Source organism: Doryrhamphus excisus, linkage group LG6 (assembly GCF_037039965.1).
Source record: "Doryrhamphus excisus strain RoL-2023G ecotype Guam linkage group LG6, RoL_Dexc_Guam_v1.1, whole genome shotgun sequence".
Lineage (NCBI taxonomy): Eukaryota > Metazoa > Chordata > Actinopteri > Syngnathiformes > Syngnathidae > Doryrhamphus > Doryrhamphus excisus.
The window spans coordinates 19,784,764-19,803,618 of NC_136362.1; the positions used below are offsets into that span (position 1 = coordinate 19,784,764).

Below are 18,855 nucleotides of genomic sequence, written 5' to 3' on the forward strand. Positions count from 1 at the left end.
CATTTAGATAACAGTGTAGGAGGAAAACAAACAGGGTACCTCAATTTATAAATCCATCTGCAGATACAATTTTAACCAAACCAAGGTCCAAACCTGGGGGAGAAACCACATGTTCAAGATCATTGCTAGTGTACAATCTTTTTTTTTCCTTTCAATATTCTGAAAAAATAATCATACAGAAGCAGTAATATGCATTATCTTCTCTTCCCCACAGTTACACTGGCAGAGTGGTAGGAAATGGTCTGCATGCTCAGAGACAAAACCCTGAGGTCAAAGTTCGTATCCCAAACCCTGCACTCGCCGAAGTTAAGGAGCAGTTGGAAACATTCAACCAGGTAATGATGCAGCGTCACTTTATGTTTTTTTATTTTGTGATCGACTTTTGAGTTCACATTGCTTCTTCTGAAACTGTGAATTTACTGTGCGTTCATGTGACAGAGTGAAGTATTTATACATATCTACCGGGATTAAGCCCCAGTCACACAAAGCATGAATCATCACAAGCGTGAATCAAGCAGAACCAACGGGAATGGATAGGTTTAAAGATTTGAGTACTTTGATTATGTATTGAACCCATCTTGAATCATTCTTGCTCATTTGACTCAAATGCAATTGGACCACAGGTGAAATATTAAGAATACTGTTAGAATGGCGTCAGAATATTTAGAAAGCACTATAGTGTCATTTGATTGCCCCTTGAAGTCTGGCAGGAATAGGAGCTGGTTCTTCGGGGGCTTCTGGGGCTGCTGCACTTCTGTGATGGAGTTAAGCTTGTCCCCTTTTTCTCCTTGGCAGCATGATATGATGTGCTGGTGGAAGAGTTAATCTTTTTTTTTTTTGGTTAGTGACGTTTCAGCAGGCTTCTTGGGTATCGCCACTTCTTTTCAGCACCTTTGCTGGTAGTCTGCTGGTAGACTTGACTTGGCTTTTTTTTTCCTTGCCATATGGAGTTGATGTGACTGAGGTGACTTTCAGCGGCCACTGGACCATACAGATATATCGGATATTTGAAAGAAAAGCTAGAGACAGTGCCACAAGCAGAACTGGAGGTAGCAGAGATGAGGATGCTGAGGTTCTCGCTGGGAGTGACCAGGATTGATAGGATCAGGAACTAGTACATCAGAGGGACATTACATGTTAGAAGCCTTGGAGATAAAGTCAGTTATAGGCCAGACTGAGATGGTTGGGACATGTCCAGCGGAGAGATAGTGAATATATTGGTAGAAGGATGTTGCCAGGTAGGAGGCGTAGAGGAAGACCAAAGAAGAGGTTTATGGATGTAGTGAAGGAGGACATGAGGGTAGTTGGTGTGAGAGACAGATGCAGAAGACAGGGTTGGATGGACATTGATTTTCTGTGACGACCCCTGAAGGGAAAAGCCCAAAGAGAAAGAAGAAGAAGAAGGATATTAGTAAGAAAGCCAATTTTAACCAGGATGGTTTACCGTTTTAAAATGGGTCAAATGTTATTCATCAACAGAAAGACTATGCGTCTTACAACACTTTTGTGAAAATTGATGTGTTTGTATCAAATCAACAGTCCTCACAAACAACACAACTTCAGTATGCTCACATTCAAATACTTATTTTGACAAAAGACAGAAATCAGACTGAAATGAAGGGCGTTGAAGATAAAAATGGAATGACTGTTGAAAGAAACATGAGACACTGGGATCAAAAGGTCACCGATGAGTGCTGGAAAAGGCAGAGACGACACCAGCCACTTCAAAGTGACTCTGTTTGTCATGTAGATGGGCTTGGGGCCTGAAAAGAACCAAGAAGAAAAGGGCCATTTCACACAGTCCCTAGAGGGCATTTGTGGAGATGGACGGAACAGGATTTGGTTCCCCTTTGAATGGCTCTGCCTTTTGTCAGCCCCTGAAATAATGTCCATAGATAGCACACCAGGAATTTCTCTGTTCCTATATCTACATCCCTCAGTCTTGCTTGTGTTTTTATTCAGCTCTGTGGCTGTTTTATTGCCCCTCTCCAGTGCACCACAACTATCTGGCTTCCTTTTATCAGATGTGTCTCTTGTGATCCACTGATGTGCTGCTCTTTCTCTCCAATTCTACATAAGCCCTTATATCACCTCTGTTACGCTCTCTAACCCATACATTCCTTTCTGTCTTTAACTCTATCATATAAGGTGTCTCACAATGAAGCTTTGACACTGACATCTCAAGATGGTTTCTGACCTGCAACCGACGTCCCAGCGCTCAAAGTGGCTGTCAAGTACTCGGTCGTCATGGTTACCACCCACAGTCGGGGCGGGTGTACTGTTGACATTAACAGCCTTGAAAGGGACCACCTTGAATCTCAACCAGGTGGCGGAGTGCTGCGAAGCTTTGTGTTCATGCCAGATAAGAGCAAAGAATCAGATTGTTAAGCTGCATAATGTGGCAGGCGGTCCGTGGCACTTCCAGAATACTTAAGCATCCCCAAGTGCACTATGGCATTTTCATTATTATCTTTGCAACCCTTGACATGTGCTGCACTTTAATAATTCCTGAAAAGTACACAAGAAGTTATATAGTTAGTCCGAAACTTATGTGTAGAATTTTCTTCGAGTTAGTCCACTTAATACCATTCGTAGCTTCTGATTGATTTCCGAGCCTGTGATCTGTTGATGATGGTTGACACTGATGCACCAACTGCTGCCAATAGACAGCTTGAAAAGTGGATGCCATGAAAGAATGTGTGTATATAAGTATATACATTCTCATTTGCACATTTCAATATTTTGTTCTATCTTCTCAAGGGACAGTACTATTTCAATGACGGGGAGGCAGCGGCTCAGTAGAGCAGGTCGTCCAGAAATGGGAAGAATAGCAGTTCGCTCCCTCCACACAGTCACTGTCCCTGTATGAATGTTTGGTGGTGGTAGGAGAGGCAGCCACGTTTCTGTCAGACGACCTCGAGGCAGCTGTGACTACAGATGTACTATTGTTGACCAGCACAGTCTTAACCCTCTTGGGCATGGAATTAATCAGAGTTGCAGAGGTTTTGCCTGATGGCATCACTGGTGGAGCTGCTGGATGTTAGACATCTTTCGCTCGAGGATGCCCCACAGGTATTCATTTGGGTTCAGGTCTGGAGGAGATATACTTGGCCACTCCATCGCCTTCACTGTCAGCTTCCTCAGCAAGGCACTTGTCATTTTGGAGGTGTGATAGGGTTTGTTATTACTTTTCCGCAGACCATGATGCTACCACTATGCTTGACTATAAGCAAGAAACAATTAGCTTGGTACTCACACCAGAACATATTAATAACATTGGCCTTGTTTATCTCGGTTAATTGGTTCCATACCCGACCTTTATGAGCGTATTTCAGGAAGGTAGGATTCCTTAATTCTAAATCAAATATGTTTATAGTTAGAGCATAGAAAATCTGTTTATGACCTTTTAAATGTGTTTTTTTAAACATTATTAGAGCCCTCTAGACGTTAAATAACTCACGTATAGTCACCTTTACACTCGTATTACCCAATATAGTAATCATAACAAGAGCAAATAAGCAAATAAATAACGCGTGGAGGACAGGAGGTAATGTTGATCGCGGTAATGTTGGGGTTTCAAAGTTGAGTTTTAGTGCAACAGTTGCACATGTTATTATTATGGTTTTAATGTTATTGTTACTGTGCCTGTTGTCAGATAACCTGCAAACCTGCAATAAAAGCTTGTTGGTCTGGCCATCACGTATGACGATTGCGTGCCTCACCAAACATTACAGTAATATTATTGACACCTAGTGACCACTATTGAATGCTACATAACATTGATCGCGTCTTTGAAAACATCTTCTGAATGCCTTGTATTTTTTATGTTTGAAAATGCTTAATTTAGGCTCCAAAAAAAAAAATTAAATAGTCATATTTTTATTAATATATATACTAATAATCTCCCATCCTCGGCCATCTCTGTGTGGAGTTTGCATGTTCTCCCCGTGCATGCGTGGGTTTTCTCCGGGTACTCCGATTTCCTCCCACATTCCAAAAACATGCTAGGTTAATTGGTGACTCCAAATTGTCCATAGGTATGAATGTGAGTGTGAATGGTTGTTTGTCTATATGTGCCCTGTGATTGGCTGGCGACCAGTCCAGGGTGTACCCCGCCTCTCGCCCGTAAAACAGCTGGGATAGGCTCCAGCACCCCCACAACCCTTGTAAGGATAAGCGGTAGAAAATGAATGAATCAATGAATGAATATACTAATAATATATACTAATAATCGACCGTATTTAATTACAAAACAGCATTCATTCATTCAGCCTTCACTTAGTCACATTTTTTCAAGAATATATTAATAAATCATGCTGTTTTGTGGGGCTGCACAGCGGCACCCCCCGCAACACTTGTGAGGATAAATGGTAGAAAATGAATGAATGAATGAATGATTATGTGAAGTCGCAAACTTTGAAAAGCAATGTGGCAAGGGACGACTGTGTTGCCATTTTCTATACGTACGGAATTCTAGCCTGTTTGAAATAACCTCAATTTATATCATTAGTAACATTAAGATGTGTTTTTACCTACTGTAATAGAAAGTAGCTCTGAGACACTAAGAAGATTGTTCAAAGTGCTGATGCATCGCACACCGTGACACTCTCATCTATAGTCTCCCCTTATGGCGCTTGTCACATACAAAATGTCTGCAAATGTGTGTCTGTATGCAGACAAGGTGTGTAGCAACACTTGAAACTTATGTTTGGTGTACACATCCTGTGGCAGACAGGTTTATAAGGTAGGTCACACACAGTTGCGGCTGAGTTGCAACATCATTTCTATGTCAAATCAGCTTTAATAACACACAGAGATACAGAGAACAAACCCGATCTTTTCACCTGCTATAAAATGGGCCATTAATGGAGTAGTAGTGCTTAGTCCATTTCCTCTATCATCTGCATCACCCCAACCCCGGTAATATTGCTAACCTGAACAATAAAAGTCTGAAAGTGGATTTTTGATTTCCAGCCTTTACTACAGCTGTTGATTATGGCCATTCCTCTACAATGGTCTACTTGTTTCCATTGCACTATTCAAACCAGATGATTTGTCAATTTATAATTCACTCAGTGGTGAGACAAAGTCCAGACAAATCATTCTTGCTGGATATTTTCTGCTCTCTCTGACACGCTTGCACATTTACACGAGCATTAGAAATGATGAAGCGGACAGTTGGACACACTCCAGGATGAAAAAAAAAGAAGCAGGCCAGTTGTGTGTGATTGATGAGAATGACTGGTGTGTTGCTGTGTGGTTTGGCCAGTGGCCCAGCCAGGTCCCATATCAAAGTATGTTTAAATACACACTCTTTCTGCCTCACCTCTGTGCTTGCAGGCAGTGCTTGGATCAGCTGCTGCATGGATGCCTGTGTCCTCATATGGGATTGGGAGGTTCCTATGTTAACTCTTTATCTTTAGGAATAGAACACAGTTGAATACAGTAAAGTGTATGCCCATTTTATACAGCTTTAAAAGTTGTAGTTTTTCTTTAAATATCTATTTGGAGAAGTCGATTTTTAATTTCATTTTTAATTTATTTTTTAATTTTTAATTTATATGACATCTGCTATTTACAAGGAATACATTTTGATTGATGATGCTGCAAAATATGGTATACAGTCGTCACTAAGGTAATGATAATGCCCTAGAGTCCATACACAAGCTACCTTTGGGTTGTCTTTAAAGCTGCGACCTTCAAGCACTCCCACCTCACATACAATAACACATTTCTCATCTCCTCTCCTTTATTTGCTACAGTGAAAACAAAATCAACCCACATGTACATACTTGAAATGGACACAGTCAGCTCAAATCAGCGCCTGACAGGTGCAGGGTGTGGGAGGGTTTAACTTGGGTGATTGACTTGTGATAGTTACCCTGAGTTCATGGCCAGCCGACTGTCACGAACACAGCACAAGCCTGCTCTTGCTTGCAGTTCAGAGGGTGTGGAACTCTACCGTTATTTGAAAATGCTCAAGGGATGACGCCAATCTCTGGAGAGTTTACTTGATTGACAAATACATTTATTTCCTGATTTTGGAAACAAGAAAAATAATGAGGGTGAAGTGCATGCATGGCCAGGAGATGCACTTATTTACAATATGTGCAGTACACTAATACCATTGAATTGGTTTTCAACGCAAACGTGATAAGGGAATTTCCACAAATTAGGATTCTTCATTTATGAATTGAATATTTTGTAGTTAGAGCACAGAAAACCTGTTCGTAATGAGCCCTCTAGACATGAAATAACTATAGTCACCTTTAAGATCATGTTACTCAATATAGTAGACATAACAATAGTAAATACTATCCACTAGTAATAGAGTCCACAAAGTAGCAAAAGACAAGAAACATAAAAATTCAAAGTACAACACTAATCACCCGTATTTGAAAAATAACTACAACAAAAAAACGCTTTAATAAGGCGCTGCTAAAAACCAATCAGGGTGAAAAAGTACCAAAAAAACTTCTTTACGTCTTTACAATACAGGTAAGAAGACCATAAAAAAGGGAGCACCGCGCGAACACAAGGCAGGGAGGAGCAGGTAACAATCTGGCTACGACTGCGGTCCGCAGACCAGTTAAAGATGGGCCAGGTCATAATTGCGAACAGGTGCGTCAGGTATTTTAGTGCATTTACCACTTTCATACTTGAAAATGCTTAATTTAGGCAAAAACAGGTAGCATTTGTGAGTAATAACAGGCCATATTCAACCACGACACAGCATGATTTATTGATTAATATTTTTGAAAAACCATGATAGGAAAGCCGCAAAGACGAGTGTAGATGTAAGAAATTATTACAAATCCAGAGAAGTTAATCGTTAGAGTCACTTATTTCAGGAAAATGAAATCTGTAGTATATCCAGTAGCAGCCTCAATATAAGAATATTTAATCAGTCAATAAAATGAAACCGTCGACACAATATTAATTGAAAGCAGGCCATAATTAATGACGGGAGGTTCTCATTTACACATTTATAACTTTCATAATGATTTGGATTGCATGATAAAGTTAAGTATTATTGTACAAGTGTATAGTGGTATGGAGTAAATGTAATGAAATAGTAAATGAAATATAGCCATTACCATTACCATTACTAATTGACAACAATAGGAGATTAAATAGAGGCATGATTGGAGCATTTATGGTACATATTAAATCTTAGCAAATGTATATTATGTGAGCATTTCATTAATATGGCCACAATATTGAAGTAGACATAGATGTATAGTATACGTAAGTAGAAGGCCCATTAACATTGCAGTGTCATCATTTCACATTCTTCGCACCCTTGTACAAGGTATTTGCTTATGTTGATGGATACGTATTAAGAGTAAATAGACAGACCATAGATTCCCTGAGATGGCTGTCTGACATTAATATATTTATTAATATGGTGCCTGTCAGTGAAAATTAGAATTCTGCCCTCCATTGTCCATAAAGTGTCATAGATTTCCCATCAAATAGTCACAGGGCAAAACAAAAATCATTTTTGTATAACAGGTTTGTTTTTATATTGGCTTCCTTGGCTGACCGGGAGAAAGTACGACAGCAGAAATGTACTTGGCTGACTTTGTTGCTGAGCCTTTGATTTTAGATACAGTTTCCGTGTTATGGATTGCGCTGCAGACAAGTCCAAACTGAGAAAGCAAGCTATATAGATTTGTTTGAACTGCCAGTCAAAGGCTCGCTTTTAATTAACTCTCCAGAAACGGTTTGGCTGTAACAGGTATCATTAATCCCCACAAACAATACATTCTCTTTGAATAACCAGCAGCAAAGGAGGGCTTAGCTGTGTCCACTTTACTTTATAGCCGAGAAAGCTCTGGCTCTCTGTTACTTTCTCTCTGGCATTTTAATTGGAAAACTGTTTCATTTTTGGACAGAATGTCAACAAATATTTCATAAAAAGCATTTCTGAATGTTCCTAACTGGGCTTTTCTACTCACAAATAGTCATACAAAAATATGCTGGCTGACTGTATATGCTTGCTGCACGGTGTGGTTAGCTAGGATACCCGGGTTCGATTGCCCGCCCGGGCATCTTTGTGTGGAGTTTGTATGTTCTCCCCGTGCATGCGTGGGTTTTCTCCGGGTACTCCGGTTTCCTCCCACATTCCAAAAACATGCTAGATTAATTGGCCACTCCAAATTGTCCATAGGTATGAATGTGAGTGTGAATGGTTGTTTGTCTATATGTGCCCTGTGATTGGCTGGCGACCAGTCCAGGGTGTACCCCGCCTCTCGCTCGAAGATAGGGATAGGCTCCAGCATACCCGCGACCCTCATTCGGATAAGGGGTACAGAAGATGGATGAATGTATTACTATGCACAAACAGCGTTTATTTGTGACATTTATCCATTAGCATCACAGTAAAAAAAAAAACATAATGTTGTCATTCATTCCACAAGATGTGACCCGATATTAGTTTGGTCTAATAGTCTGTACCAGCTGATAGTGGTACTGGTAATGAAGTGCTGGACAATATTAGCATTTCAAATATCGATGAAAAAACAGCGCCAAGCATCTCTAATTCATAATAACAATAGCCATTGTGTTTTGCTGTTTCCACTTTTATATGGTCCATTACAATTTGAAGTAATGTCTCACATCATTTGTGGTACCTTAAGAATTCTTTGGGTGAGCATCTTCCTCTGGGAAGCTCTTGGGAGGAATTAGAAGTTTGTCTCTTTGAACAGAAGCATCGTATAAAACCTGGCTGCCACCATATTCAAAGCAAAGCAACCAGCTACTTTGAACAGGAGCCAAGCAGCAATTCTCCAACAGTAGAACGCTGGTTCCCCCAGCAACATGGCCTTAATTGATTTCCTTTCTAATTGCTATACTTTAAAGGCAGCTGGGCCAAGCATCGCCGGCTGAGAAGCATTGTTATTAGCGTGATACACCACCGCTGGTCAGGATGGTGTTGGTTATCAACATTGTACAGACAGTTTAATTGTGAACTCATGGGACGTGCATTGAAGAAGTCATCGGGTTCATCTCGGTGGTTTTCTATAACCAATGTTATTTTTTAATCCTATCAGCTGTTATCACTTAGCTGTCTCGGAGCTCCCAAACATCCTGATGGATGTCATTGTATAAATGCTGCATCTCCTTTGCACAAAGGTCACAATGTTTCTACAAGCCCCCTAATCAATAGCTCATCGTCTGACTGGGAAAATAGGCAAAAATGGAATTTGAACGTAATGACATTTTATATATTATGACAGCTCTGCTTTTGATTTCTAATATGTATTGAACCGCAGTCTGATCGGTTTACAAAGACAACTTGAGTAGAGAATACTATCAATTCGCCCAGAGTTGAAATTAATTATCTTAGAAGTATCCTGTCACGGTTTTAGAATGTTCTCATTTGCTTCTTTCATACAGACATCCTGCAAAATAGCCAAAATAGAGCCTTTTATAACAGAACTCAAAGAAGCAGGATATTGCCATAACTGTGTGTCTTTTTACAGTCAGGACTACAACCCCCAATTTAAAATGGTGGCAAAAAAAACAAAGCATCCAAATCAATTGTATTACCAATCTGATGTGAGGATGCAATGATTGCTCCAATTGAGTACCTCGATTACAAAAAATAATCAAAGATTTTCTGTCTCAAGGAGGGGAGGGCTGGCTTTCTCTTAATTTTCGCCCGTTTATTATATGGAAAATAAATCAATGTGACAAATTTGCATTTGAAGGAGGCAATTACATATTTGGTATTTTTGATTAAAACTGAAATTGATTGAAAGATTTGGGCAAAAAAAGTAATGTTTATGTTTTAATTTGCAGTTTTCGGGAGGGGTTTTGGTCAAATAGCAAATGGTCTTTTGTTCTTTCGTTAGCACATTTACCTACTGATGACACAGCATTAGGAGCAACTGGGGGTTCAATATCTTGCCCAAGGATACTTCAACATGATCACAGCAGGACTGAGGATCAAGCCTTCCGGTTGGCCTACCGCTTATCCTCTTGAGGGTCGCAGGGGATGCTGGAGCCTATCCCGGCTGTCTTTGGGTGAGAGGCGGGGTACACCCTGGACTGGTGGCCAGCCAATCACAGGGCACATATAGACAAACAACCATTTACACTCACATTCATACCTATGGACAATTTGGAGTCGCCAATTAACCTAGCATGTTTTTGGAATGTGGGAGGAAACCGTGACAGCTGCGCAATATGAAATATGAAATTAAATATATGACCAGTATGTATACTATGAGATCTTGCTAGTCAATTAAATATGGAATATGAGGCATTATGAGGAGCAGTGCTGGTTGTAAAGTCTGACAGCCGCAGGAGGAAGAAACCTGCGATATCAGGTATCAATTTAGATATTTTAGGTAATTTCCTCATTTTTATGATTCAAAATGCTTATTGTTTACCTTTTTATTGAGCTGACAAGGAATAGACTTTGTCCCGTATTGCCGCAAGAATCAACAATAGTCTGTAAAACCTTTTGGTTTGACGCAGGCTTCGCCAAACAACGCCAGTGAATTTGATCACTCCCACGCCAAACCTATTAGTGCTCGACTTCTCTTGCAATACACTTTGCAGAGCGTTCTGCAGCTAGCTAGAATGATCTGCCTAGCTTCTCACCTTTGAAATCCAAATGTGACTTTTTAAGTCAGCGACATTTTGTTTTTAAAACCAAGTGATGCAGTTAGTTTACAGCAGGGGTCTCAAACTCAATTTACCTGGGGGCCACTGGAGCTAGGGTCTGGGCAAGGCTGGGCTGCATCAGGATTTTCAAAAAAAAAGAAAAACGCATTTATTAAAAACAGAAAAATATACAAGCTTTTTCAGTGCTTTGGTTCCGATTTTCTACAAGAAAAGCTCTGAACATTCCACTGTTCTCAAATATCTTAATTTTTATTTTTCTGCACAAAATAAGATGAAAAATAAATAAACAAATCAAGAATAAAGAAAATCAATCAGTAATAAATAAATATAATAATAATAAAACAGCAAATAATAAAAACTTAAGAAACCACATATAGTTGGTGGGTAGACAAATTATTTTTTTCAGATTAAAATGAACAAAGCATTATTAGAGCCCTGTAGACATGACAAAACACGACTATAGTCACATTTATACTTGTTTTATTTACAACATATTGCGCAACTGCAGGGTCTTGAGACACATGCTAACTCGCAAACTAGAGCGCTAGCGACCTAAACGGTAGCCTTCAAGTTATTTCCTTTAAACTTAAATAGCCAAAAACTTACCACTTCCACACGAATAGGGAGGATAACTATTAACAGTTATTTAACCTTTAACATGAACATTAATCAAACGTAATAATTTTTTCTGGGTACATGATACCATACAGCATCCATATCAAACTTGCGCGGGCCGCACTAACATTAAACTTTCATATCAAGGCGGGGGCCTCAAACTAGCGCGTGTTTGAGACCCCTGCTTTAAAGCTTGTTTTTCTCCCAGGTGTAATTGGATATTACGTCCATTGGGTACATCCTAATACTCATTATACTATACTGTATACTTTGTCCTCCAAACATTATTTGTGTATGTTTTTTTAAGAACATTACTTAATGGCCAGCTGCCCTTGGAATTCTAATGACGGCCCTGGCCAATGGCACTGCATCCATCCATCCATTTTCTATACCGCTTATCTTCACGAGGGTCACAGGCATGCTGGAGCCTATCCCAGCTGTCTTCGGGCGAGAGGTGGGGTACACCCTGGACTGGTTGCATAGAAAAATATACACTTAATGCATGTGATTGGTATCAGCCAATCTCACTCATGGATGATCAGTATCGGAATGGGCAGCATAAAACCCTGATCCGAGCGTCCCTAGTTTTAACTAATAATAGGCCGTGTTCAACCATGAAACAACGTGGTTTATAAATTAGAATCGCAAAGTGGGGACAAGTGTATATTAAAGCAAGTTTTACATTTTATGTCATACGTCTTGGGCCACTTCAGGTGTCAGTGGTTTCCTTCCAGCCCAATGGAACTAATCTACCCTTTCTAGGGCATTGACCTTGTCAGGTTGCTCAACCTAACCTAACTCTACGGCTTGTTGCCTTCCACTTTACATTCATATCCAACATTCATGATACTCTTCGACCTTATTCCGAAAGGATGCCTTTGTTGTCGTATCAGGAGAGCTTCTTGTCTTACATGGAGTGATGGAACAAAGACCACCTTGATGACGTCCGTCAGAAGGATGGGTCAGCAGGTGGTCCCATTAGTCGGTCCCATGCAGGGGGGGGCGGGGGGGGGGGGGGGATCATAAAAAGAAATTCAGATTGCTTGAGGCTCAGATGATTCATGATTCATTTCATGCCAGAGCCAAAGGGTTGGTTAACTCGTTTGAAAGTGTTCAGCTTTCATCCTGGTCTATTGATTGTCTTGCTGCAAATATTCATTTTATAACACCGCACTAGAAGCAACACATGAATGTGGACAATTCAACCAACGTTTTTTTTTCCCCCAAAGGTGACTTGGGTGCATCACAGTTGGTGCCATTTCACACTATCATATAAACTTCTTTGTGACTTTGTGTAATTGCATTTGTGATCCAGGACGCCCAGGAGAGATTTCCAAATCTGGGTCAGATGGAGACCTGGGAGGAGCTGGGGAGTGGCGAAACAGAGGGCAGCGCCACAGATTGTGATGATGAAGATGGATGTCAAGCCTCAGGAGACGGTCAAGACAAGACCTGTAAGTAACATGCACACTTGCCCCCCCACACCCCCCCACCCAGCTGATATAATCAACTGTGAACTATCCTTAATTTGATGGTTTGCAGCCTTTAAAGCGTGCATATGTTTTCACCCAAATTATATGTAGCTCTCTTTAAAAACATCCCCCGTGTCTCCCACTGCTTTTCAGAACTTGACACAACAAGCCAGTTACATATTTTGCATTTAAAACACACAATGCAGTGTGTTGTTGTTCAGGCTTGTATTGGCTTTGATAGAAAATGTTTGATCTTCTGCAGAAGACTCAAAAGGGTTCCAATAATTATAATATAGTTAAGTAAATCCACCAGGATTGCAGCTGAAAGACTATTCAAATGGTGGGTGCCATGTGTGCAACACATTTAGTTATAATTATCATAATAATAGTAATCCTATTATTGACGATTAAGAAAAGTCATCATATAAATTATACTGTAGTATATCATGTTGCAGTCAGCATTCATATTTTTATTTGAATATGAGATCAATATTCTACTATTTGAAAAGAATGTTAGGGGAATACAATTTATTGCAACAATCAATTAATTGTAATTCTGGAAAAATGTTTGGGTTTTTTTTTACCATGGAAGGCACCAGAAGACTTACAGGATGTTTACAGCAGCTTGAGAAAAGCAAAGAAAACCTGATTGTCTACCTTCAGTTATGATTAAGGCAAAATGAATAAATGTTTAATTTCAACGGTGAGAGTGTCAAGTCAAATAAATTATTATTTAATAGTGCTGTCAAGAAATTTAAAAAACTACAGATTAATTAACTATAATCTGTAATAATCAATCTAATTAATCTGCTTTTTAATCTCACCTAAAATTGCTGAATAATGCCATTTTTAGGTATTTTCATTTAAATCCGTAACATTATTATGGCAGATCAACAGATTGATATACACAATTAGTCTTTCTTATTATAATAGTGTATAACAAAAATAGTAGCTTCATAAAGTAATTTATAGTTTTTAGCAGACTTAAACTGATACAATCATAGCAATTTACTGTACGTTCCTGAGTATTTGAAAATAACCTGTTGGGAGTCTATGAGTTCATGCTAAACAAGCCCAAATCCAAAGATAGACAATCAATATCCACTTCAGGGTGTGACTGACCGTTGTTTTCCACCCACAACAACCCAAGCTAAAAAAAAACCCAATGCAGAAAAAGTTGTATCAAAATGTTAAGTTTAAATTTAATTTGACATGCCTGAATTAAATGTTACTTTTCTTCATCCTAACTCAAGGAAGCATCTTCCAATCCTATCCTCACTGTCTACACAGTATTCTTTTTACCTTGTAGCGCTACGGAGCAATCAATGGCCATTACCGTGCCAGTTACACGCTGCCCTGGACAAATCCTTTTGACACTGTTCCTTGTTGCCATGTGGATGAAACATGTTGGCCTTCCTTGGAGCTCTATAAGTATCCTAACAGCTGAGACAAATCAATCAAAGTCACTGTTTGAGATTTACAACACAAAACCCTTTAGTTTGTGCATTTACGTTTAAACCAATCCCCTGGTGAGGCGTTGAGCTCATTCAAGGTTTGTCGTCCGTTATCACTTGACTAAAGTAGTCCAGTTCAGTCATTGGAACAGTTTTGAGTTTTTTGGGAGGTTTTTTTTGTAGAGATTGCAGACTCATTGTGATGACTTCCCCAGGTCTATTTAAAAGGGGGCATGACCGCCCATTGTTCTGGCAAGGGAGACTTCATTAGCAAACTAATGAACATTGCTAATCTACAGAGAACAGACTCAGTGTGTCTTTTATCGCTTAGATGTGATAGAAATGCTGCAAGTCTATCTCATGAGATAGGATGCCTCTGTCTCCGCTTGCTGGACCTCCTGCGTATTAAATATAATATAAAAGGAATTAGTCATATTTCATGCACTAATCCAGTCAGTAATGATGGGCTTTGTGTTTGAAGTAACCTGTTGCGTTTCATGGTTTCACTTTTGTGCACCACCACAATGGATTTGCAATAATGCAATCAAGATGTGATTGAAGTTTCTGAAGCGGATTGAAGTTTACATTTATCATTTAGGAACATGACATGTCATTTTGTGTACTTTCATTTTCAGGGACACAGAAACATTTGGGAAAAGTGTAATACAAAACTAAGTGCAGACTATATTGGGCAGGGGTCAGCAACCCACCGCTCCAGAGCCGCATGTGGCTCTTCGGCCTCGTTGTTGTGGCTTCCTTTCGAAAAGTATTTTTTAACACCCAAAAATACGTATCTTTGTAATGAGGTTTTTAAAAATCTGACTTTCTTTGAGACCCTGAATGAACCCTGGCTGAGTTCTGACTAGTGATTGGATGAGCTCGAGGAATGGAGGGGAAGCGAGTGTTTGGCTGCCTGCTTTGGTTGGGATGTTACAGGTCGTCCCCCAACGGGGTAGACTAACCATGACTATACCCCCACACCCTACCCCCCAAAAGGAACATTGGAGTTTTTAATTGTGAGTTAATTGAGTTTTTAATAAAATGGCTCTTCTGACAGTAAAGGTTGCCGACCCCCGATTGACTTGTGGTGAACTGTGTTAGTTAGCAAAAGAATTGCTTGAGGACCTCAGAGTGGTGACGGGTCCAGGGCAGAATGACCACCATGTATTAACACCGTGACAGGAGCGTGTTTTGAAAATTGAGCCTGCCCAAAGTCTGGAAAATACGGATCTGGTGGGTGTTTCATACCTTGTGGTTCTACACCTCCGGGTTCAGGTGTGGACACTCCATCACCATTCATCATCTTGGAGGTGTGCTTGGGTTCGTTATCACGTTTAGAACGAATCTGCCACGCATCCTGGTAGTATTTTATCTTGAGAAGATACAGTGTAGTGAAGGTTTTGTTTTCCTATCACTTGGACTTTTAGAAACTTGCAGAAAACCACACCAGTAGAGGTGAAAATAATGTGGCGATACAACTGTCTTCTCCTCTGTGGGAGGCTGTTTGACAGTCAGGTAAAACATTAAAACTTTCTAAATATAGCACACAAGCTTGACAAACCAGACATACAACACCCTCCATCCCCTGATCCCAAGGTCTGGCTTTCTCTAATGAAGATGAAACCTTCTGACATGCAGGTTCATTCTTTTATTGGGGTAACAGCAGCATCCAACAAAAAAAACCCTTCGTCTGAAAGAAGGAATCTTTTCATTTATTGAATTCTTAGTACTATTTGAGCAAAAGGCACCAGCCGTAACTGTTTGCTGTCAGCAGCTAACATTGCGGATGTACCCGCTGACCGTTTCCAACTTGGCTGGCTAATGCACATGCAGTCTCCCTCTGCAGCGTCGCTTCATCCATGCTTGGCTGTCATGTGGCAGAATCAATGTCAATATCAAAAATCATGGGATTGTGGGGAAAGATATTTCGTAGTATGCATTTCCTCTTTTCCATAGCACTGTATATGAATTTCCCAGATTCACTATAAAAAATATTTAATTATATATATGTTATTATATTAATAAGTCATGTTTTGTTGTTCAATTTATTATTCATCCAAAAATATGCATATTGAAGCAAATTATATGTATTGTTTGGCCTAAATTAAGCATAAAAATGGCTAAAAGAACTAAACTACATACAGTCTGTAAGGCATTCATAGGAGGCATTCAAAGACACTGGGAATGATGTATTGATGAATGTAGTATATATGTAGTATAGTATATATGTAGTATAGTTTGGTTACTTGGTGTGAGATATGTTATTGACACACAAATGTCAGACTTTTATTGCAGGTTTGAATTTTACACGTTGTCGTGAAATTTCACAAAAGCAAACAATTTGTGTTATACTTTAAATATATCTTTTCACAAAAAGCTGGTTTTATCTCGTTTTTTTTTAGTTCGGAACTGATATTTTCCTGAAACTTACCTGCCTATTATTAAAGCAGAACTGAAATTCCATTGGGGTGGCAAGGCGATCTAGTGGTTAGCGCACAGACCTCACAGCTAGGAGACCAGGGTTCAATTCATCTCAGCTGGGATAGGTTCCAGCACCCCCGCGACCCTCGTGAGGGAAAAGCGGTAGAAAATGAATGAATGAATGAAATTTCCTTGGCTTGAAATTTCTCACACAGTTCATTGCTCCCTACAACACTGTAACTTGCAGGCAAAAATGGGAAAATACATAATTTGAACTCACTACAATTTGCATGTACAGTCAGAATTCATGATGTAATGCCTGCTTAATCGTGATTCACAACCTACCCTTGCCCGGAGACATGTTAGTGTACTTTATGTGCCAACTACACAACGCCTGCACATTAAGAGCTGTCATGGCCACAGCCAGGGGAATAAATCAGTGAATCTGCAGTGAACCATATCCTCCCTCTCTCCTGCAGCCTCTTCTGTGGTGCATTTTGTGGCATGTCTACTGTATCAGGGGTCTCCATTGGCTGAGCTATTTATTTGTAGATGGCTCATTAATGTATTAATGAGAAGGGGGTACAATAACTGACGCTCCACGATGAACAGTGAGCTAGGATGTCAGAAGCAGACAGTGAAACAATACTTTGCCTGTTTGTTGCCCTGGATGCAAATTCCTTCACTGAGTGTCTGCCAGCATTTGGGTAGGCCTTCACTACAGATTTGCCAAAACAGGCCTGGCAAAGGTGTTACATGTTAATGAAATCAAATTTACTGGAAAGCAGATTAGCCTCTGCAGCGGGTGTCGAATTAATGCATGGATAAACATTCTCTGAAAGAGATGTGAAGCAAAAAAGGGGACTGTGGCTGGTGCTGCCGGGGAAGTGGAATTCTGTATTGGTAACAAACACCATCTGTCAGTTGGTGAGCTCATCATCAAGACTGTGAAGGCATTGCTTGCACATTGGCGCTTGGAACATTTGTATTGTTTATTGTACTTTATGATAGTTTTGTAATTCAATAAAGTTCATTCATTCATTCATTTTATACCTCTTATCCTCACGAGGGTCGTGGGGGGTGCAAGAGCCTATCCCAGCTGTCTTCGGGCAAGAGGTGGACTGGTCACGAGCCAATCACAGGGCACATATAGACAAACAACCATTCACACTCACATTCATACCTATGGACAATTTGGAGTCGCCAATTAACCTAGCATGTTTTTGGAATGCAGGCGGCACAGCGGTCGAGTGGTTAGCGCGCAGACCTCACAACTAGGAGACCAGGGTTCAATTCCACCCTCGGCCATCTCTGTGTGGAGTTTGCATGTTCTCCCCATGCATGCGTGGGTTTTCTCCGGGTACTCCGGTTTCCTCCCACATTCCAAAAACATGCTAGGTTAATTGGCCACTCCAAATTGTCCATAGGTATGAATGTGAGTGTGAATGGTTGTTTGTCTATATGTGCCCTGTGGTTGGCTGGCGGCCAGTCTAGGGTGTACCCCGCCTCTCGCCCAGAGACAGCTGGGATAGCTACCAGCACCCCCCGCGACCCTCGTGAGGAAAAGGCAGTAGAAAATGAATGAATGAATGAATGTTTTTAGAATGTGGGAGGAAACCGGAGTACCCAGAGAAAACCCACTCATGCACAGGGAGAACATGCAAACTCCACACAGAGATGGCAGAGGGTGGGATTGAACCCGTGCAGCCCTTCAATAAAGTTGTGAAAATAAAATATATATGTTTTGTTTGATTTAATTGTTCCATTATCATACTAAACACGAAAGATTGACGACATGAGACATAATTCTGCAACAGAAAAGATAATCGATTTCGAAGCTTACTGAGGGTTTTCCTTTATATGTGATTCATTCAGCAGTAACAGTGACTATATTTCGGAGGGTGAGCTGTCATACACATTTAACTGCTGACTCTGACTCTGCAGTTGGATGTGCTGCAAATTGGATTTGATTTTATGAATATAGCCTCACAAATGTTTTATGAGTTATCATTGACATACAGTACATGCAAAATACATTCACACCCAGAGGTACACAGGGATTGCATTTCTGTTTTGAGCGGTTACTTGGTTATCAGCCTCAAGCTCACTAGTCTAGTCAGACCGTACGTATTGAGTGAAAAGTCGGGGAAGGTTACAAAGCATGCCTTTGGGGATTTGGCTCTTGAACACTCTTCCAGGGCGAGGATGAACCGAGATACCTACCTATCCCAGGTCCAAGTGAGCCAAACCCCTTG

General features: G+C 40.3%; 1 protein-coding gene across 3 annotated transcripts in view; it reads left to right on the plus strand.

Annotated features, from left to right (window-relative positions):
• Positions 1–18,855, plus strand: part of gpc5c (glypican 5c) — a 107,130-nt gene that overhangs the window by 71,094 nt on the left and 17,181 nt on the right. For 2 of the 3 annotated variants that reach the window (XM_058069082.2, XM_058069083.2), the window contains 2 exons: positions 215–335; positions 12,569–12,707. In XM_058069082.2, the coding sequence (XP_057925065.2) occupies positions 215–335; positions 12,569–12,707 (260 nt within the window). Of the gene's footprint in view, positions 1–214; positions 336–12,568; positions 12,708–13,978; positions 14,049–18,855 lie in introns of those variants that run through there. The other variant, XM_078791622.1, reaches the window with a different exon arrangement.